The following is a 22,598-nucleotide window of genomic DNA, read 5'->3' on the forward strand; positions in this document are numbered from 1 at the left end:
AATGTTTTCTGATCTAATGAGATAATTGAAACGTTTGCGGCACGGCACCCAGATCCTCCTGACCACATCCCTGCTTGTGACCTCCTCTGCAATCTACAACCAGGCTGTCTTGGCGTCCTGGGGAAGTCTCTTCCGCCCATCGGAAGGGAAGAGGACCTCCCCGCATGGGGAGTCACCGGAGAACCTGGGTGCAGCCTTCGACCTTTGTGCAGTCATTGACAGTGTTTGCAGCACTCTATTGCTGTGGAATACTGACAGCACTATATTAGATTAAACTTCAAATGTAAGGTAGCCACGATCCCTTTAAAGATCCCGGCCGAAAGCCGCCACCAGAACCGCTCCATCTAATTGGGCTGGGTAACGTGCTGGGCGGGCTTAATGGGCCTCATTAAGGTAAGTTCATTTTCAACAGAGGGATGGAGCCAACAGCGGGGTCGTGACTTGCTATGGGCACCGCCTGCACTAGACCTGCCCAGGTAGGCAAAATTCCGGCCTCAGTATTTCTAAAGAAAGAAAGAGAGAGAGAGGTTATGTCTGTTCAGAATTACACAGCCTGAATAACCAAGAAGACATTCTAAGCAGTTGAACTATGTAAATCAATAGCATAGCATAAGCAAACTAAATTCTTGCTGTGCACAAATTGTCTGCCATATTTGCCTACAAAGCAGTGAGTATACCTTAACGTAATTGGCTGTGAAATGCTTTAGGATGTTCTCAAGAAGTTCTAAGGATGTTCTAAATGCAAATCTTTTCTTAATTCATTTAGTCTGGAGAATTATAATTTTTTTTTCTATAAAGCCTTTAAGTCAGTCAGGTGCTTAATCTAAAGTACATAAAATAACCAAGATCAAAATCGATTGCAGAAAGAAAATTCAACTGCCAAATTTGTTAACTATTACAATATTGGGCTCAATTTTCCCCAATGCAGTTTTTTGGCGTATTTCAAGCGTTACGCCTGTTTTTTTTGGGCCCGACTATTCCCCCCCCAAAAATGTGAAAGTTTCCCCGTTCTAATTTTTGAAATTGGCGCCCACAGCCTGTCCTTAGCTTTGGGGGGTGGAGCCTAATGTCTGTGCCAAAAAAAGGATGCTCCCCCTTCTGGGCATGCGTGAAAAAAAAGACATTTTTTATGTGACTGCTATGGGCACGCATGCCCAATACACCTCCAGGTCTGCATTCAGCCATTTTTAAAGAGCCAGTTGTGTGTGAGAACTTTAATTCTGAGTGGTGTGTGAGAACTTAAAATCGGAGCTGCAATATGCAATGTGGCTCAAGGACCAAGAATTTCTCTCAGGATGAAGTGGAGGTCCTAATTACTGCAATTGAGGCCAGATGGCACGAGTTGGACACCAGCAGAGGTCAAATAAAAGTTACACCAAATGAAATGAAGAAATCCTGGAACCAACTTTCACAAGATTACTGTGCAATGGTGACTACCCTGAGGTCCGGAGGCCAGTGCAAAAAAAAGTGGTCAAGCAGTTGGTGTAAGTAATATTTTCACTTACTCACTGGAATTGCAATTGTAAATGTAACCATCTGTATGTCCCACACAGCAGAAAGGCACCTCTCTAAAAAGTTATATTTTCAACTTTGCAGAGGAAGGTGGCCCACAACAAAAGAGAGAGAATGCCAACAGGAGGAGGCCTGGCAAATCTGCACCCACTGACAGCCGTGGAAGAGAGGGTCGCTGCTTTGATGGGTCCTGCCTGAAGAAAAGCAACCACTATTGCACAAACTGGGCCCACACTCGAGGGAGAGGGTAAGTCCTGCAAATTCCACAGTCTCAGTCTGACTTTGCTAAATGTTAAATACTGCGCGGGCTAGCCATGCTTCGGTTCCTGGGGATGTCTCCGTCAGTTATGCTTCGGTTAATGCAATATGCTATCATTCATCGTGGTCCTTCAAATGAGCCTGCTGCCTGCGCTGTGAGAGCCTACTCATACCACCCTGCCCCCTCCTCTGCTGCTAACCATTTGTCTGTTCTATTTTGCAGAACTTGAGGCCAAACCTGATGAGGCTAAAACCGATGCAGAAGATTCAGACGTGTAAGAGCCTGAAGAGGAGAACATCTTCCAATCTGATCTTCCAGACCAAGAGCATGGGGGTGAGGAGGAGGGGGAGGATGACGTCCCCACTGTTGTACTCACTCTCGAGGCGGTGCTGGTGCTGCCCATTGAGGTGCCAGCCCCTTTCCTGAGTGGTACAAGTGTTGGGACATTTCACGATTTCACACAGCTGCGGGTTCCAGTGGGATGCAGCGAGCCACACCCAGGGTGAGAAGGGGAAGGAGAGCTTGACAGCGCTCTCCTGAGGTGCAGGATGTAACAGATGTGGTTCAGATGATAGCAATGAGTGGGGAGAGCATTGACCTTACACAAGCACTCCTGGACACCATCAGTGGGGTGGGTGATGAGGTATTGGGACTGTCGAGAGAAGTAACAACACTCTTGCGAGAAAGTGGAACACTGTCCAGGCACATTAGGGATGGAATGTCGCAGGTAGCTGATGCACTGTCGGTGATCAGGAGGGAGGGAATGTCGCATGTAGTTGAGACACTGTTAGGGCACAATGTCGGAGGTGGCTGCTGCAATAAGGGAACACGCCCAGACCCCGTAGCCATTGACGGAATCAACTGCCACTCCCACTCCAATCCCCAGACCAACCTCTGAAGAGGCCCAAGCCAGGCCTTCCACATTACAGCCTGCCCACGCCCCCCCCCCCCCCATCACGAAGTGCGCATTACCCGAGATGCTCGAAAGAATAAGCTTGGTACCAACCCGAGAAGCTGCGCCACTGCCTGCGGGCAGGGTTGGAGTCACCAAGCCCAGTGGAGGAGGGATGTGTGCAGCCTTTCTTTGCTGCTGTTATTATTATTGTTACTGTTGTAATTGTTCTCAAATTAAAAGTTTTTTGTAAGTGATGTAAATTTACAAGTTTAAAAGTTTGTAAGTGATCTTAACTGAATACTTTAAAGTTTGATACAAGAATATTTTTATTAAAGTTAAGTACAGACAAGTGTTAAACTTTTGAATAAAATATATTTTAAATTATAACTGAATCATTTACATTATTTGTTCCATTAACACAACACAACATTACGGAACAGGTCCAAGTAGTAAACATGGTCCATTTGGAATAGTTGCCGCTGAGCCTTCAGGCAGCAAAGCATTCACGGATGAGCTGCTGGCGCAAGGCTCGAGCACTCATTAAAGGGGCTCGACGGCCCACCCTCCTCCACCATCGTGCTCCGGGTTCAGGTAGTTGCATGGCTTCCTCGTCCTCCTCCTCCTCGTCATCTGCATCTTCTTCATCATCATCAGCCACTCTGCCCTCAGGTTGGTCTTCTACCTCCAGCTGCTGCTGCCTCATGATGGCCAAGTTGTGCTGCATGCAGCAGACAACAGTGAACTGACCGACAATCTCGGGGGAGTATTGCAAGTAGCCTCCGGAATGGTCCAGGCATCGGAAACCCTGCTTCAAGATGCCAATGGTCCTCTCTATTATACTGCGCGTTGCAATGTACGACATGTTGTATTCCCAGTCAGCTTCTGTCCAGGTTAGGTGTAGGGGTGTCATGAGTCAGGTGGCGAGGCCATACCCTTTGTCCCCCAGCAACCAGCTCTGCCCTTCTGGTTGCTGCTGAAACATGGCAGATATAACGCGCTCGCATAGGATGAACGCATCATGGATTCTCCCAGGGTATCTCTCATCAAATGCCATGATGCGATGCATGTCGTCACAGATGAGCTGCACGTTCCCTGAGTGGAAACCTTTTCTGTTCCTGTACATCTCGGAATCCTCCAAAGGTGCTTGCGAGGCGATATGGATACAATCAATGCAGCCCTGTACCTTTGGGAAGCCAGAAATCCTGGAGAAGCCCACAGCCCTGTCACGCCTTGCTTGGCCGGTCATGGGGAACTTTATGTAGTCATTCCTCCGGGCATATAGTACAGCAGTCACTTGCCGAATGCAGATATGTGTTACATGTTGAGAAATGGAGCACACATCCCCAGTTGTGGCCTGGAATGATCCAGATACATAAAATGAAAGTGCAGCTGCAACCTTTACTTCAACTGTCAAAACAGTCCTCCTGACGCTTCTAGGGTACAGGTCTGCTTTTATTAACTCTCAGATCTCGGTTACAACTTCTTTGTGGAAACGCAACCTTCTTACACTGTCTGCATCACTTGGGTGCAGGTATGAACACCTGTCTCGATATACCCGATGTGGGTAAGGCCTCCTGCCCATCATCCTAAGTGCTCTGAGGTTCCTCACCTGATGATGCCTAATCAATCTTCTCCATAGCACCATCATGCAGAAGCCTTGCACGAGGTATGGCATTGTCAATATTGCCCCCATAATTTAATTGTAGCTTTGCAATAAGCTCAAAACAGCAGGATAAAGCACTTGCACCTTTTTTCCTCTCTCTCTCTCTCTCTCTCTCTCTCTCTCTCTCTCTCTCTCTCCAAGGTGCATGCTGGTCTGAGAATGTGCAATAGGCTTGCTTAGAACTGGAAGCTAGGCATTCACTGAAGACATTTGGGGCAACAAAGTCTAATGCAATTCTTTAATTTTTGATTTTTGTCAAAGTACCAGCCCACCACCAAATGTCTCCTCACTGGGATCAAGGGTCAGAGCGTCAGCCGACAGAATCGCTCCCTCGCCCGGACATGGGCTCGGCTTCCACCCCCTCTTTTCCCCCCCTTCCCCCCCACCCCCACCACCACCTTAGGCTATACAGCAGCTTCAAAAGAAGCCCAAGGGTTTTCATCCCTTATATAAGTGGCTGACAGTTCAGTTCGGCCTCCACCCCGCCCCCCCCACCCCGAGCTTCTTTTGAAGCCGAGCCCCTGTGTCTGGGCGAGGGATTGATTTTGCCGGCCGACGTTCTGATCTTCGAGTCTGGTGAGGAGACATTCGATGGTGGCGTGGTACTTTGAAAAAAATCAAAGAATTGCATTAGACTTCCATTTTCTCTTTTTTTACTTTGAAACAATTATGATGCATATTCTTTGCTTTCTTCACTCCCTCCAAAACTTTGCCTAAAAACAATTTTGTAATGTGCGCTGCTTTTTCTGAAGTGCCCAGAAGATTTTTTTTGGAGTGGTCACATACGCCGTCCTCGGAAAGATGTAAGTTGGCCAAACTTGATTAAATGTGAAAAACTGCCGCAGACATCAGGTTATGCAAAAAAATCGTAACTTAAAAAAAATTGTACCTAACTGAATTGCGCTGGCACAGAAAAATTTGGAGATTTTTATTGACTCAAAAAAAACTGGTGCAGATAATTGGGGAAAATTGATCCCATTGTATGTTACATTCTTGGTGTTTTCAGAGTTATAACCTACATATTTTCCTCACTTTGCCCATTTCTTCAAGCATTTGCGGACATTAAAAGTGCCTGGCAAGCAGATGTATGCAGCATCGTGGGAAGGAGGAGGGCTGAGGATTGCCCTTGCTGTTGATTCTTTTATTTATTTTGCCAACATTAGACCGGATTACAAGGTAAAACCTACCAGTATTCTAAAGCTGTTGTGTATTCTGGAGTTAAATAGGTGTTTATTTCTTCACACAAAATGTTTACATTTGACGTAGTTAATTATTGTGCAAATTTCCCAGAACAAAGCAGTAATCCATAAATTGCTTTTATTTGTGAAGATGATTCCTAACATCTGAGTAATGAAGGAATATCTTGGCTCACATAACAACCAAGACAATGATTTTCCTACTGTGCTTTTCCCCCCTCATTGAAAGGATTAAATGAAATGTTGAAAATAACACCTTTTTAATAAGCATCTGTATTAAATTCAAAAATATTGAATGAAACAAATAACTATTTGAAAAAGATAGTTTAAAGTGACAATATTTCCAGCTATAAAACTAACAAGCTCCTTAATTTAATATTTCAAAGAACTTCAACCTTTTAAAAATGTATCCTTGGAAATGCAAACCAAAATACCAGGGGACAAAAAGTATTGATAATTGAACTGCTGGTAACTGCCAAACAGATATGTGGAGTCGAGACATTTAGGCACTTTTAGTGTTGATAAATGTCCTTCTGCCTTTTCCAAGATAACATACTGCCAAAAGGTTACTGTCTGGGACCTATAACTATCAATATTACTAGCTATTAGCAATTGGCTATAATCAATCTGTAACTCTGTATATTCTAAGAATTCAAATCCTTTTGCCACCAATGTTCTAAATCCCTCTTAGACAAAATTTTATGGTTGCTTACAGACATAAGATTGACTGTGAAATTCAGGGGTTTAGCGCTGGCCGTTAAGGCCAATTTTGATGAAAAAATGGTGGTTTACTGGCTTCCGCCTGCTTCTGGCAGGTCCCATGGTGGCTGCCATTTTGGGAAGGTTGGTAGTGGTGGTGTTGTCGGTGCTCGCTCCAGATATTTAGATGAGGCAGATTGTGATGTAAATGAGTGTGCAATGCTGATTTGACACACGATCTGCCATTTTGGATGTTGCCGCTTCATTTAATGCCCTCTCCTAATCACGATCAGCTGCAGGAAGGAACCTCCATCAGTGCTATTTAAAGGGATCATCAACAACTTGAAGCTGACTTGCTTTTTCAGTTTGTACAAATGTTTGGAGCTTTCTACAGTTACATAAAGTTGGTGAGGTGATGGGGAATGCTGCTGCAAGCGGAGAACGGCTTGCTTCTCATTTAAAGGGTTCTGCCCACACCACTTGCTCCCAGTCATGGGGGCACTACTTGCAGTTGTGCTCGAGTATGACAGGGAGATGGAGCGGAGGCAGCGAAGAAGAGAACAAGATGTTCGCAGAGGGAGGAGGAGGGGCAGGAGGGCTCTCAGCAAGAGACCTTCTGCGAGCACTTCTACCTGCACTAAAGTCAGGAGCAATTTCTTAGGAGGCTTCAGTTCACTAAGGAGGTGGTCACACAACTCTGCCACCTCTTGGAACCAGACCGGCAACCTCAAAGCAGTGTGACGGCAACTCTCCCAGTGGCCCTCAGTTTTTTTTTGCCACTGGATTCTTCCAGTCTGCAGCAGGCAACATAGCTAACATCTACCAGTTTGCCGTCCATCGCTGTATCTGGGAGGTCATAGAGACCTCTCTACTCCAGGAGAAGGGACTTCATTGTCTTCTCTCAGGATGAGCATGCGTGTGGTTTTGCCAGGATAGCGGGCTTCCCCATTGTGCAGGGTGCCATCGACTGCACACAACTGGTTTTGCAGGCACCATATACCAACCCTGAGATGTTCCGTAACTGCAAAGAGTACCACTCAATGTGCAGTTGTTGAGCGACAACATCCAGTGCATCATGATGTTGAATGCCCGCTATGCTGTGCCAGTCCAGTGTACCAGCTATCTGCGAGTCACCACGTCAAACCCGAGGATGGCTGCTCAGAGACGAGGACACCTGACGGAGGACTCCCCTCTGCAACCCCAGCACTCGTGGCTAGCACTCATATAATGACATCCATGCTGCCACATGGAATGTCATCGAGCAAACCATCAGGGTAATCAAGCAGTGGTTCCGCTGCCTTGACTGCTTGGGAGGAGTCCTCCAGTACTCACTGGAGCGGGTGTCCCAACTCGTGGTGGTCTGCTGCATCCTCCACATCTTGGCCATCATGAGGGCGCAGCTCTTGCCACCATGGGTTCCGGGACCACCTCAAGATTTAGATTATTTATGGAGAAGAACAAGGAGCAATCTAGAATAAAAATACTTAACTGGAGGAGGGTGAATTTTAGTGGACTAAGGAGAGATATGGTCTGGGGAAATTGAAGTAAAAGACTGGCAGGCAAAAGTGTAATGGAACAAATGGGCGGCCTTTAAAGAGGAGATAGTTTGGTTACAATCTAGGTACATTCCTGCAAGGTGGAAAGGGAGGACAACCAAAGCCAAAGCTCCCTGGATGACTAACAAGTTGGAGAGTGGGATGTAGCAGAAAAAGGGGGTGTATGACAGATGTTGGCTTGATAATACTTGGGAGAATTTGGCTGAATATAAAAAGTACAGAAGATAAGTAAAAAAGGAAATAAGAGGGGCAAAGAGACAGTATGAGAATAGATTGGCAGCTAACACAAAGGAGAATCCAAAGGTCTTCTATAAGCATATTAACAGTAAAAGGATTGTCAGAGGAACAGTGGGACCAAAATGGGGAACTATTGGTGGAGGCAGAAGGCGTGGCTGAGGTACTAAATGAATACTTTGCATCGGTGTTTACCAAGGAAGAGGACATTGCCAAAGCTATGGCAAAAGAGGAGGTTGCTGGGATACTGGATGAGATAAAAAATAGATCAAGAGGAGGTACTCGATAGCTGGTGGTAATTAAATTGGATAAGTCACCCGGTCCAGATGGGATGCATCCTAGGTTACTAAGGGAATTAAGGGTGGAAATTGCAGAGGTGCTGGCCACAATTTTCCAATCCTCCTTAGATGCAGGGGTTGTGCCAGAGCACTGGAGGATTGCAAATGTTAAAAAGGGGAAAAGTATAAACCTGGCAATTACAGGCCAGGCAGTTTAACATCGGTGGTGGGGATGCTTTTAGAAACAATAATCCGGGAGAAAATTAACTGCCATTTAGACAAACATGGACTAATAAAGGAGAGCCAGCATAGATTTGTTGAGGGCAAATTGTGTTTGACTCTTCATTCCATTCCGGATGGCTGAAAGATCGGGGCTGCTGTCCGAAGCGGAATACAGAATTTTGCGAGGCATGGTCATTTGAGGTTTGTTCTGGTGAGGTTCGGGCCTAAGACCTCCGTGCCTCTTGCTTGGCTTGCTGTGCGGCGGTGGTTTTCCTACCTTGAAATATCTGGAGGTCCGCCTTGGCCTTCGCTTCTGCCGCTTTCAACTCGGCCGCTTGTCTCGCTATGATCTCCTCAAAGTCTGCATTCTTGGTGGCAGCGGCAGTTTGAGCGTTGATCAAGGTAGTTCGACTTGAGGACAATGTTCTTGAGCTCCTTGTCGAGCGTCCCGACCGTCTGCTGATGCTTGACCGTGATTCTAGTGCTGTTCGCAAGCTGACGGTTCTCTAGGAAGATTGATTCAGTTTGTTGAGCATCTTCCTTGAATGCTCCCGTTTAATATTGAATGTAGAGATCGCAGAGTGCAGACCATAGCTTCTTGTACATCTGGAGTGCCGAGCGAGCCTTGGCTGTGGCTGTTTGAAGGGTGTTCGCATTGTCTGGGGCATCTTGAAGTTCTTCAAGAATTAGTTTGGTTCTCTGTCAGTGACGATGTAATTTCTTTTTTCTTCTATGTCATTGCTGAGGGCTTTTAAGGTAGGGTACCTCTCTCTCTGTGATCGACTCGGAGGGTCTGGCTCGGGGAGAGATCGCCTCTAGCCCTGAACATAGAATTATCTCGTGGAAGGTGTTTGTGCTATTGGGAACGCCTGACATGATGATCTTCTGCCTAGTGACCTGGGCAATTACTCGGGGTAATTTTAAAATCGTGCTTCAGTTATTTTCACTATACTGAGTTCTGTTAGAGTGTAGCATACGGCGAGTGATAACTCTGATTCGGCAGCTTCAGCACTACACCAAGAAATATGGCTAAAGGTCAGAGCTTCAAAATCCAAATCTTTTAATAAATGCAGTGTGAAACTGTCGATAAAGAATAAAAGACTGATTTAGAATTCTTGTAATACAACAGTAACAATCGAATAAAAACAGCAACAAAGAGAAGTTACTTATCTCTTACTGCACATCAAAAATAAAATACAATAATTCCAGAATGATTGGAAAGGAGAAGTTACTTACATGACTGTACTTCTGGGAAGGTTTGCTACTGCAGAAGATTTGTTTCTAATTAACAAAAGTTATAGACGGTTCTAGCTAAAATGGAGGCAGACCATGCTGCTTGCTGGCTGTGTTTCTCTCACCTCTGTCTTTCTCTTTGTCTGTCCAATCGGAAAATGTCACCTAGTGGCGGGAAAATGTCATGACAACTACAGTGGTCAAAATCAGTCAAGAAGCTCCAACCATTACAGATAGGGTGGTGGAACGGGAAGAAACAGTACAGATAAAATTCAACACAAGAGAAGTGGAAAGTGCTACATTTTTGTTGGAAGAATGAGGAGAGACCATACACACTAAATAGTACAATTTTGAAGGGGGTGCAGAAACAGAGCATGCTGGAGGTGCTTGTGCGCAAATCTTTGAAAGTGGCAGGACGGGTTAACTAAGCAGTTAGTAAAGCATATGGGATCCTGGGCTTTATAAATAGGGGCAGAACTTGGTGCACTCATCGCCCGCTGCATCTGAGTTTTCTGGACGGTCTCCCCTCTGAGGGAGTTTTGTGGAGGTCTCCCGCCGGCGGGGAGGGAAGGCCATTGGGAACCGTCCGCTGGCGTGCAACTGACGTAAGTGTCCTCTTGCCCGCTGAGCTGCCAGTTTGGTCTAGGCGGGAGTTTGCTGCAGAAGGGGAAGACTACTGCGTGGAGGCAGGTCTAATCTCAACAGTAAGTATGAACACCTACAAAAAAATGTTAATAAACTTTATTTATTTTTTCCCCAGTGATTCAGGTGGATGGGGTGCTCTGAAGGTTTTCCATTGTGTTTTTTTACATTTTTTTGAAATTGTTAATTTTATATGTTTTCCCCTCCCTGGGCCCGACTCAATCCTTGCCGGTACTTTGTCGAGGATTGCATTTGGCGCCGAGATTGGGAGGTCCTGCCTGCTGCTGTCCAGCTTCATGTGTAAGTTGTTTTTTTGCCGCTGGGCGGTCTTTCCAGGATTTTTCCACGAAACCCCCACCCAAAGTACCGTCTGGTATCTCAGCGGTCCTTTGGGTGGGACTTGGATGGAACTTAGCTTCCCCCAAGTTCAGAGCCATAGAGTACAAAAGCCAGAAAGTTATACTAAAGCTATTTAAAACACTAGTTTGGCTCCAGCTGGAATATTGTGTCCAATCTGGGCACCATACTTTAGAAAGGACGTGTAGTCTTTAGAGAGGGTACAGAAGAGATTTACTCGAATAATTCCAGAGATGAAAGAATACAGTTACATGGTTAGAATAAAGAAGCTGGGTTTATTCTTGGAGCAGAGAAGGCTAAGAGGAGATTTGATAGTGGTGTTTAAAATCATGAAGGGTCTAGATAGAGTAAATAAAGAGAAACTGTTTCCAGTGGCCGAAGGGTCAATAACGAGAGGGCACGGATTTAAGGTGATAGGCAAAAGAACCAGAGGTGACCTGAGGGAAAACCTTTTACACAACTGGGAGTGGTTAAGATTTAGAATGCACTGCCTGATAGGGTGGTGGCTACAGATTCAATAGTAGCATTTAAAAGGGAATTGGATAAATACTTGAAGGAGAAAAAATTGCAGGGATATGGCGAAAGAGCAGGAGTGAGTGGAACTAACTGGATTGCTCTTCGAAAGTGCTGGCGCAGACTCGATGGGCCGAATGGCCTCTTTCTGTGTTGTACTATTCTATGATTCTAGGAGGAGGAGGAAGGGAGGAGGCAGCCTACACATCCACCTGTCGAATGGGTTGTCCGTGAGTGCCTCATCAGAATCTGGTTCCCCTGAATGAAACCCCAGATCCCCATTGCTCAACACTTCCCCAGCTTACCATCCCTCTGTCACGGAACATCACAATGTTCTCTTGACCACAATGATGAAATTAAAGCCACCACAAAACAAACATTCCAAACTACATTTATAAATAATTTAATGCAATACTACATTAAAAAAAATCAACTATTCACCTTTTGTGCATTCCCTTAGTGCCTGTCTTCCTTGTGCCTTTGCCTGTCCTAGTGCTTCTGTGAAGTGCTACTCCAGCGGCTGTAGCAATGCTTGTGAATGGCTGCTGACTTGCAGTGGGGGAGATTGCAGATGACCTTGCAGGATGACCTTGAGCAGCTCTGGGCCTAGAAGGCCCGGCTGGAAACTGCATACCTCGGCAGCAGTCTGGGTTGGCTGGCTGACATGCAACAGCAAGGGCACTGGTGGAGTGGGAATACGAATGCTGTCATCCTGGGCGGTGCTTCAGCAATCTTAGTAATCTGTTGGAGGACAGATTGCTGGACTGCTGTGACACCCTGCAAGCCCCATTCCACATTGTAAACACAACCACGGTGGCAGCCGTCTGAGCGTGCGTGGCAGCAAGATGAGATTGCATGACAGAAGTCTGAGCTGCCACTGCAGCACTTCCGCTTGTACTGTAATGGAAGCTGAGACATCCTCCATCCAACCCTGCATCATGGTTGGATCCACAATTGCGCTAATGGAATTGCCCATCGCTTCCATCCTGGAAATCGCGGGCTCCAAGCTCTGAAAAGCCCTGTCCCAGGTTGGTGCCAAACTCCTCCCCGCTCTTTATCAGTGACAACAGGCTTTCTGGCAGGCCTGCCAATGCACCAAGCATTTTTGAGTGCATACCCATCACCCTTCTGTAGGTTGTCCCATCGAAGTCCTCACCTGAGTCCTCTGCAGCAGAACTCGTATGTGACTTCACCCTCTGGGGAGCTGGCATCTGTGCTACCCTTTCCCCCTGACCTGGCTGTAGCTCACTCGTGCCCAGTGACTCGCCACGTGCAGATCCTGCCTCTATCTACCCTCTAAAGTGCACGCAGTGCCAGTTTCTAAGCTGAGATCAAGCGATAGTGTCTCTTCTTCTCCATTACTCTCCTCTTCTCTTCCTGCACTGACTGGGCTTATTGGAGTTCTTGGATATCTGAAAGGTGAAAGGCACAAGGGTTGCGATGTGTTGAGGGGAGAGGGGAAGCAAGATGTGCATGCTTACACCATCAGCAGGTTGTAAATGAGAAGAAATTGTGGAAAGAAGGAGAAGTAGAATGTGAGAAGGAGGATTACGTATGTGCATGCCGTCGTCTTCAGTGTTTTGAGATTCGCCACTACCTCAACCACAGCCCCTCCAATAATGTCAAGCACTGTCTCCTCCAGCTGGGTTAGGATAAACAAGCTTGCTCTTTCCCGACGGTTAACTGCTGCCGCCTACAGTTATGAGCTATCTTGCCTTGCAAGAGAGAAGGAAGTGTGTCAGTGAGCGTGGTGCAATGTGTTTGGGTCAGGTGCCTGTCACAGTTGAATATCTGGCAGTGTACAAGGTATGAGATGTGGGTCTGAGACCTGTAGCAGTGGTATGTGTGTGAGGGTGAGGTGAAGCTATGAATGTGAGGTATGAGTCGTGATCAATACAGTTTGTTGGTAGGTGATTGATGGGGGTATGGTGCATTGAGCAGTGTGTGAGGCTTGTAGTGCAGTTAGTGGGAGACGGCTTTGGAAGATGCATTCATTGACCTTGACTACTCGTGTGAGATCATTGAACTTCTTTTGGCTCTGGATCCAGGTCCTCATAGCAAGACTGCTGGCAATGACCACTTCATCTATCTGCCACCAATGTCTTCTGACTGTGTGTCTGGATGGCCTCCTGGCTCCCTGCGGATAGAGGACCTGTCCTCTCCATTCCACCTTCTGTACTAAGGCCTCTACTGCTGCGAAACTTGATGTCCTTTCTCTGCCCTGTTGAGCCATTACTGAGTGACAGTTGCCAAGATGCACTTCCAGCAGCTGCTGAATGCAGAATGCACCTCACCTTTAAGAAGTGCAGACTGCCTTTAAAAGTGGAGGCTAGCTTCAAATAGAGCTAGCCGCACATGAACTTCGGCCCCCTGTTGCGCACTCACCTGCGCATTCAGTGCTCGGCTGCATACATAAATCATGGTAATTAGCAGGCAGCACGAATGACATGTGCTGCCTGCATTACTTTCAATGGGCACAGGCCAATCGTGTATCACGATCCCCATGCCCATTTTCGGGCCTAATTGAATTTTTAACTCAAAGTCCTTCATTGACTTTAAAGCACTTTGGGATGTCCTGAGGTAGATCATCAACCAAAATTAATCTGCTGCAACAAACTTTTTTTAGGTGGTATTTTATGAGTAGCTTTATATAAAAAAAATTCTAGACAAATGTTGCAATAGATAAATATCGACAATTTGGCAAGATACAATGCAGATTTACAATTGTAAATTAGAGTTTTTCATCCAGATGTTGGGTTGTATTTTTAATTTGGTTGATGTTTGCAATTTTTTAAAAGTTTATTTTACAGCATGTGTTGGGAAAATGCCAGGAACAAAATTGTTTTTTTGGATGTTTCTCAGTGGAACAATGTATTCACTAGTCTTGCTACTGTGAATAGTTTGCTCTTGTAAGATGAAAATTTTTTCTAAAATATTTTAGAAAAATGAACAGTGGTCTGGTTCAAAAAGTCTTGCCAAATACCTAACCCAGTTCAGACTCGCAGTATACACTGTAAAACACATTAGCATACTGTAGTTACTAGTTACACATCATAAATTATGACATAACTCATTTAAGCCATAATTTCCTGGAACTTTTATGGTGCAAGTTGGACCATACGTCGCTGATGTGCCATTCTAATGGCGCGAAGTCTCCAGGAAATTTTAGACCACAAACAAATTGTGCACAGACTGGATAATTTAAAGTTGTTTAATTTGCATTGTTATTGGTGACATAATTAAATTAAAGCACCTTAATTTGAGGCTCTTGTTTACAATTGTGGTGCAAATGATTACCATTATGGAAGTACAGACATAACAAAATAAAGCCTATTGATGAATTTATTTTAAACATTTAGTGCCCAAGTTTCGGGCCGCGCCTAGAACGGCGCAGCCCCGATCTGGACGCCCGTTTTTCGCGCCACAAAGTGCGCCTAAAAAAAACTTACAGATTCTCTGGCTCCCTGCTGGTCCTCTGGAGTCAGGCGCGGCGCAGCACAAGCTGTAGGGGGCGGAGCCAGGTCCCTGCGCTGAAAACAGTGCCGGGACCTCTGCACATGCGCATGTGCAGTAGCTCCAGGTGCCCAAAACTGTGTGGGAGGGGCCCGAAGCACGCAGCCCCTAGCCCTGGCCGAATGGCCTCACTGGGGCTGCGTGCAAAAGACTGCCTCCCATGCCCAGCTCCTGCTTCCTCCCGACCCGACTCGACTCCCGCTCCCCCCTCCCACCACCACCGGACCCGACCCCCCGGACTGGACCTGACCTCCCTCTCCCTCCCTCCCTCCCTTCCTCCCTCCCCACACCTCCCCCCCGACCCGAACCGAACCGACCTCTCTCCCACCACCCCCCCGACCCGACCCGCGCTCCCGACCCCCCCCACCCCCGACCCGGACTAGACCCGACCCAACCCGACCTCCCTCCCCCCCCCGCCCCCGCCACGAACCGAACCGACCCGACCTGACCCGCGCTCCCTCCCTCCCGCCCCCCCGACCCCGACCCGCGCTCCCGACCCCGACCCGCGCTCCCCCCGACCCTGGACCCGACCCAACGTCACCTACCTGTAAATCTGGTGCTGGGGACGGGCCCTGCCCGAAGTCTTGGGCCAGGTTGGGCCCGGGCCCGTTCAACCTCCCTCCCCCTTCTCCTTTCCACCCCCCACTTCTCCTTTCCACCCCCCACTTCTCCTTTCCACCCCCCCCTTCTCCTTTCCACCCCCCACTTCTCCTTTCCACCCCCCCTTCTCCTTTCCACCCCCCCTTCTCCTTTCCACCCCCCTTCTCCTTTCCACCCCCCCTTCTCCTTTCCACCCCCCCTTCTCCTTTCCACCCCCCCTTCTCCTTTCCACCCCCCCTTCTCCTTTCCACCCCCCCTTCTCCTTTCCACCCCCCCTTCTCCTTTCCACCCCCCCTTCTCCTTTCCACCCCCCCTTCTCCTTTCCACCCCCCCTTCTCCTTTCCACCCCCCCTTCTCCTTTCCACCCCCCCTTCTCCTTTCCACCCCCCCTTCTCCTTTCCACCCCCCCTTCTCCTTTCCACCCCCCCTTCTCCTTTCCACCCCCCCTTCTCCTTTCCACCCCCCCTTCTCCTTTCCACCCCCCCTTCTCCTTTCCACCCCCCCTTCTCCTTTCCACCCCCCCTTCTCCTTTCCACCCCCCCTTCTCCTTTCCACCCCCCCTTCTCCTTTCCACCCCCCCTTCTCCTTTCCACCCCCCCTTCTCCTTTCCACCCCCCCTTCTCCTTTCCACCCCCCCTTCTCCTTTCCACCCCCCCTTCTCCTTTCCACCCCCCCTTCTCCTTTCCACCCCCCCTTCTCCTTTCCACCCCCCCTTCTCCTTTCCACCCCCCCTTCTCCTTTCCACCCCCCCTTCTCCTTTCCACCCCCCCTTCTCCTTTCAACCCCCCCTTCTCCTTTCAACCCCCCCTTCTCCTCTCCCCCCCTTTCCCCTTCTCCTCTCCCCCCCTTTCCCCTTCTCCTCTCCCCCCCTTTCCCCTTCTCCTCTCCCCCACTTTCCCCTTCTCCTCTCCCCCCCTTTCCCCTTCTCCTCTCCCCCCCCTTCCCCTTCTCTCTCCCCCCCCTTTCCCCTTCTCCTCTCTCCCCCCTTTCCTCTTCTCCTCTCCCCCCCTTCCCCTCCCCTTCTCCCCCTTCCCTCCCCCTGCCCCCCCCCTCTCTCCCTCAGAAACATAGACACTGACAGACAGAGAGAGACACAGACAGAGAGATAGAGACACTGACAGAGACACAGAGGGAGAGAGGGGGGGGGGGGTGCTCCCGGTGCTGCAGTCTGTAAGTAGAAAATGTTTTGTTTTATTGATTTAAAAAAAATTATTTCTTATTAATTTTTTTTGATTGATTTATTGGTTGATTTATTTATGTTTTTATCATTTATTATTGATGATGGCTCTTTATTTGTAAAACTGAAGTGTTTAATGTTTGTAAACTTCCCTTTAAACCCCCCCATTCCCTACGCCTGATTTGTAACCTACACCTGATTTTCTAAAGTGTAGACAAGGTTTTTTCAAGCGTATAAAAATCTTCACTTACTCCATTCTAAGTTAGTTTGGAGTAAGTTTTCACTGCCGAAACTTTGAAAACAGGCGTAAGTGACCGGACACGCCCCCTTTTGGAAAAAAAAATTCTGTTCTAAAGTGAAACTGTTCTAACTGACTAGAACTGGAGCAAACTAAATGCTGAGAATTTGAATTTCTAAGATACTCCGTTCAACACCAGTTGCTCCAAAAAATCAGGAGCAACTGAGGCCGAAACTTGGGCCCTTAATGACTACTGGAGAGATCAAAAGTTGATTTGTAGACTTTCACAAGTAACTTTTTGGTCTGTCACTTTAATGATTTATGAGGTCAAAACAGCACATTTTTTATGAAACAATAACCTTTTTTATATTCAGCAATCATACTGATCCAATTTTTGTCTTTTGGCAGTGGGGTTATTGCTCCAACACAGTAGTATATGCATATACCAGACCAGATCGATTGGAATACTGTGTAGTCTTTTGGGACACCAAGAACAATGAAAAGTATGTAAAGTACGTAAAGAGTCTGATTTCAATAACTACGTGTGGGGACTTTTGCATTTTAGCAACTAAGGCTGATGAAACTTCTCCCCAGGTAAGAAATTATTTCTAATCACTACATTTCATATGATTTTAACTCCCCTCAAAGGGAGGAGAATATTAATATTGTAACCGAAATATTTAATCAACTGTATATTTAGCATTTATCACAAAACTGACAAAATACATTCAATGGCAAGTAAATGAAGTTCAGGTGCAGATCAGTCATTATCTAATTGAATGGCGGTATAGGCTTGAGGGCCTACTCCTGTACCTAGCTTCATATATTCTTCTGACAGCAGGTCAGGGCAGCAAGATGTAGGGGAGGGCGAGGATGCTAATATTCTAAAGCAAGGAGAAGAAAGCGTCAGATGCCAGAAAATGACAATGGGCACAAATAATAAAATATATACACCCAAAGTGCACTGTTCCTGTCCAGCCTCCGAATCACGGGACAGGATTTCCTGCAGCTGCATGTTGGGCCTCGGACATGAGGAATTTCTAGCTATTGATGGTGATTGATAGCCAGAAAGTCTTGATTCCGTCTTGTGGCTTTATCTCCATTCTTTGTCCTGTCCCTGAGACTCCCATGCTCCCATGGATCCTCTTCACTGCAGGGGTCCAAGGCTAGACTACAGCATCGTGATCTCTGGGTCCCCTTGCACTCAGGCACCCAGTCAGTGAATGATCTGAAAAAGGACGTAGGATGTCGGGAACATCTTATTTACATTTCTGCTTTTGGGTCTCCACCCTTTTTATCTGACTGTCGCATTTTGGGGGCAGGGGGTCAGGAAGATTGGCCCTAATTCTTCCTTTTGTAATTAGCTATTATTTTTGCAATTCACCAATCATAATCGAGTACTTTTCTCCCTAATTTCAATATTCTCCCCAATCACACTTCTATCAAATCATAATCCAGCAAAGTAAGAATTCTGAAAAATACAGCCTTTACTCCCTACACTTATAAACCCTAAAAATAAAAGTTACCTTAGAAATGCATTTTTTTTTTAAATCACAAAAGTCAAATTTGTCTATGAACTTAGTTTTAACAATTTATTCCCCTATTCACAGTCAGCAAATGTACCTCTTGGTGTTTGTCAACATCCTGGACTCCAAATTCACCCTCCTTCAGCAAAATTGTATTACATTTCCCAGAAATCATCTTGGCCTTTAGTAGAGTAAATCCCATATCACTATTTCTACTTCCCACTAAATAAGCTTACTCCGAAGTCTGTCTCCATTCTGACCCCAGCATCCATGGGTGCAATTACCAGCAGGATGTTCTAACATGACTACTGTGATCCACCCCAACTCCTGGATCTCTTCATGCTTTGTTCATCTCCTTTTGTTTTTCTGCTTTTACTGGGTCCTAATCTTTTTCCCAATGTAGTAAGTGTAGAATACTGGATGAATGCTGGTGGAAATGTGGTGGAGAGAGAGGAGATGAAGTTGCACAAACAAACAGGAGATATTAAACTGAAGAGTAAGAAAGGGATGATGAAGGGAAAATGAAAAGAAAAGCAAAAAGGAATAATGGAGCATAGAGAGGAAAAGACAAATAAAAAGGGAGATGAGTAAAAGCAGTATGTACAAAAGGCAGACTATGATGACTGAACTCACACTTATTCATAATCGTGATACCAGCGTTGTTAATTTTGTTTAAATGCTCCTTCACCTCTGTCTTTGATGTACCTTGCTCCTATCAAATTAATCACTGTTTCCCATTTCTGCTTCCATTAGTACAGCCCCCAACTCCACTCCCTCGAGTCAGAAGGGCACAAAGGCTTCAATGAAAAGGACAGACAAGTTACTGTGTTCCATTAGCAGAGGGATAAAATAGTAATCGAGAGGTGGTGCATTTGTATAATACATTGGTTAAACCCCATCTGGACTACTTGGTGCAGCACCTTCCCTTAGGAGTTAGATAATTGCATTAGCATACAATATAGAGTGGCAAAGATGACCAGATTTCTGGAATTAAAATAATAATAGAAAGATTAAGAAAATAGGGATAGTTCTTTTGAAAAGAGGAAACTTCAAGGTGACCTATTAGAGTTCATAGCTGGAAAAATTACTGAAGATTGAGGGATATGCTGGGAAGGTAGGACTGAGGTCAACCAAAAATGGTAAGCTTGTTGGGCAAATGGCCATTAACTTTTCAAAATGTTTTATTTTTTCTGTCACCATGAGGACCTGCAATGGAACATGCACGCTGGCAATAGAATTGGTAAAATTTGATCACTCATTAACTGGCCAACTATCTTGTGAATTACATATAAATCCATATAAATAATAATTATACAAAGGCTCGTGTTTTACAAACAAGAACTTCATGGCATGATTAATGTGGTCTTTACCATGAAGCTTTTACTTCGGAGCATTTGCATAACTTCACCTTTATCTTAGAACTTTAATGTATGATGTATTAACTTTCACCAGCAGCTATAAAAAATACTGTTAGCTTATTCTGTTTCATCGCTTATCGCTTGTCATAGGTTAATTTTTTTTTTTGTTTATGTGCTGCACTTGAAAGGATGAGAATGAGATGGAGTCTGTAGTTGCGATGGTAACCATTTCCAGATTTTATTTCAGTGCTAATGGCCGGAATTTTCTGGAGTCCGTGCGAGCGTGATTAGAGGTGGATTGGGTGGGAAATTTGAAAAAAGTTGTAGCGGGCTGGGAACCCCCCCGTTATTCCGTCCCCACGGACCTCTCCCTCGGGCGCGTTTGCTGGTGTAGCAGTGACCCGACCGGCAGGCGGGCGACCTAATTCAAATAATTAACAGGTTGTTGACAGACCCTTAAGAACCTTTTTCAACCTACGGTTTGAATTTTCCTGGCTGCCCACAGGGTTCACGTAGCTCAGGAACCTCGTCTGCCAGCCTGAGGCAGGAGTTGAGTGGCCATTGCTCTGGCTGATTAGATGACAGCATGAAATGTACTATAAAATCTCCCACCTCACAGATGATCATTTTCCTCAGGCAGAAGCTGTTGCTAGCTGCATTCCCAGCACAAAGACTGGATCGACTAGGCTTATATTCACTGGAAGTTAGAAGAATGAGAGGCGATCTCATAGAAACATATAAAATTCTGCCGGGATTGGACAGGTTAGATGCAGGAAGAATGTTCCCGATGTTTGGGAAGTCCAGAACCAGGGGTCACAGTCTAAGGATAAGGGATAAGCCATTTAGGACCGAGGATGAGGAGAAACTTCTTCACTCAGACCTTCTTCACTTCTACCACAGAAAGTTGTTGATGCCAATTTGTTAGATATATTCAAAAGGGAATTAGATGTAGCCCTTACGGCTAAAGGGATCAAGGGGTATGGAGAGAAAGCAGAAATAGGGTACTGAAGTTGCATGATCAGCCATGATCTTATTGAATGGTGGTGCAGGCTCGAAGGGCTGAATGGCCTACTTCTGCACTTATTTTTTATGTTCCATGTTTCTACAGGCTGCAAGTGCTTCCAGAAAAGTCGCCATCCAGTCTCACCTCATTGTTACAACCATTCACACCATTGACAGCTTGCTCCTCTGATCTATAATTGACCTGCCATCTATTCCATCAGCATGGGTGCCATTTATAATGTCACCTTGGTCCTCAGAATCTGACTACGATGAGCCCCAACACCAGCAGCACCAAAAACAACAACAACAACACCACCACCAACCTTCTTCTCAACCACTTGATGCTGCACAGGACAGAGGGCATCGAGCGCAGGGCTGCATTGCGCCGGAGGTGATACCCCCAACACAGGGTATACAGGCAGAGGATGAGCTTCCTCAACATGACTGAGCAGCAGTGCAAAAGAAGGCTCCGGCTGTTGCGTCAAATTGTCGCAGACATTTGCAGATTGCTGGAGCGAGACCTGCAGCCCGGAGGAGCGGGTGAAGATGCCTTACCAGTGGCTGTCAGTCGCCAACACTCTCAACTTCTTTGCCTCAGGCTCTTTCCAGGGATCTGCAGCAGACATTTGCGGCATCTCGTAGTCATCTGCCCACAGATGCATCACACAGTTCACCAAAGCTCTGTTTGACAAGTCTGCTAATTATATCAACTTTGCCACTGATGAAGCCAGTGTTACTGAGAGGGCGCTCGGCTTTGCAACTTTGGCTGGCTTCCCAAGGGTGCATCATCATCATCATAGGCAGTCCCTCGGAATCGAGGAAGACTTGCTTCCAATCCTGAAGTGAGTTCTTTGGTGGCTGAACTATCCAATACAAGAGCCACAGACTCTGTCACAGGTGGGACAGATAGTCGTGTGCGGCATTCCGGCCTGTCGCTGTTGGGATTGTCCATGAAGGGTCCTAACGTTCTAGGACCCGAACTTCATGTTAACGGAGTGGAAGATGCCTGTGTGTCAATTCTTTTAATGTGGGGTGGTTGTTGCACACAGGCTACCACACGGGCTTAGCTGGGGTGTCATTGACTGCACACATGTGGCCATCAGGGCACCCCATCCTAACCCAGAAGTGTTTGTGTTATGTTCAGAATAACTCCCCAAGATTGTATATCTTAAGCTCAAACTGTTGTGACCTTGGTCTCTTTATTGTAACTCCAGAATGAGGAAGCAGCATGGTAGACTGCCTTTTATGCCTGCTTGCCAGGGTGCGCAGGTGACCCTTGGGTCTCCCACAGGTGTGCCCTCTGCTGGCAAGTCTTACACATTGGTAATGTTTACATACATAACATCATTCCCTGTCGGGCATGGTGGATTCATACTCGTGGTTGACCGCGAGGTCAATTGCTGGTTGTGGGTGTGTGGGTGGATCATTGATGTTAATGTCCTCTTCAAACTGTTCTTGGTTGTCAGTAAACTGCTGTTTGGTCTGATCCAAGTACTTTCTGCACGTTTGTCCATTCAAAAGTTTGACAACAAACACTCTATTCCCCTCCTTGGCTAACACAGTGCCAGCAACCCATTTGGGACCATGCCCGCAATTAAGAACAAACACGGGGTCATTAACCTTAATGTCACGTGATACAGCTGCACGATCGTGCCAGCAACCCATTTGGGACCATGCCCGCAATTAAGAACAAACACGGGGTCATTAACCTTAATGTCACGTGATACAGCTGCACGATCGTGGTACATGTTATGCTGGTGATGCCGGGTTTCTACATAATCATTGAGATCTGGGTGGACTAACGAGAGCCTGGTTTTGAGTGCTCTCTTCATTAGCAATTCTGCAGGGGGAACCCCAGTAAGCGAGTGGGGTCGCGTGCGGTAGCTGAGCAGAATCTGAGATAACCGGGTCTGCAGGGAACCGTC

General features: G+C 46.5%; 1 protein-coding gene across 2 annotated transcripts in view; it reads left to right on the forward strand.

Annotated features, from left to right (window-relative positions):
* wdr35 (WD repeat domain 35) overlaps positions 1 to 22,598 on the forward strand; it is a 276,662-nt gene that overhangs the window by 43,714 nt on the left and 210,350 nt on the right. For both annotated transcript variants that reach the window (XM_070885100.1, XM_070885101.1), the window contains exons 9-10: positions 5,380 to 5,505; positions 17,196 to 17,381. In XM_070885100.1, the coding sequence (XP_070741201.1) occupies positions 5,380 to 5,505; positions 17,196 to 17,381 (312 nt within the window). The remainder of the gene's footprint in view (positions 1 to 5,379; positions 5,506 to 17,195; positions 17,382 to 22,598) is intronic.

This window comes from Pristiophorus japonicus, chromosome 7 (assembly GCF_044704955.1).
Source record: "Pristiophorus japonicus isolate sPriJap1 chromosome 7, sPriJap1.hap1, whole genome shotgun sequence".
Taxonomy (NCBI): domain Eukaryota; kingdom Metazoa; phylum Chordata; class Chondrichthyes; family Pristiophoridae; genus Pristiophorus; species Pristiophorus japonicus.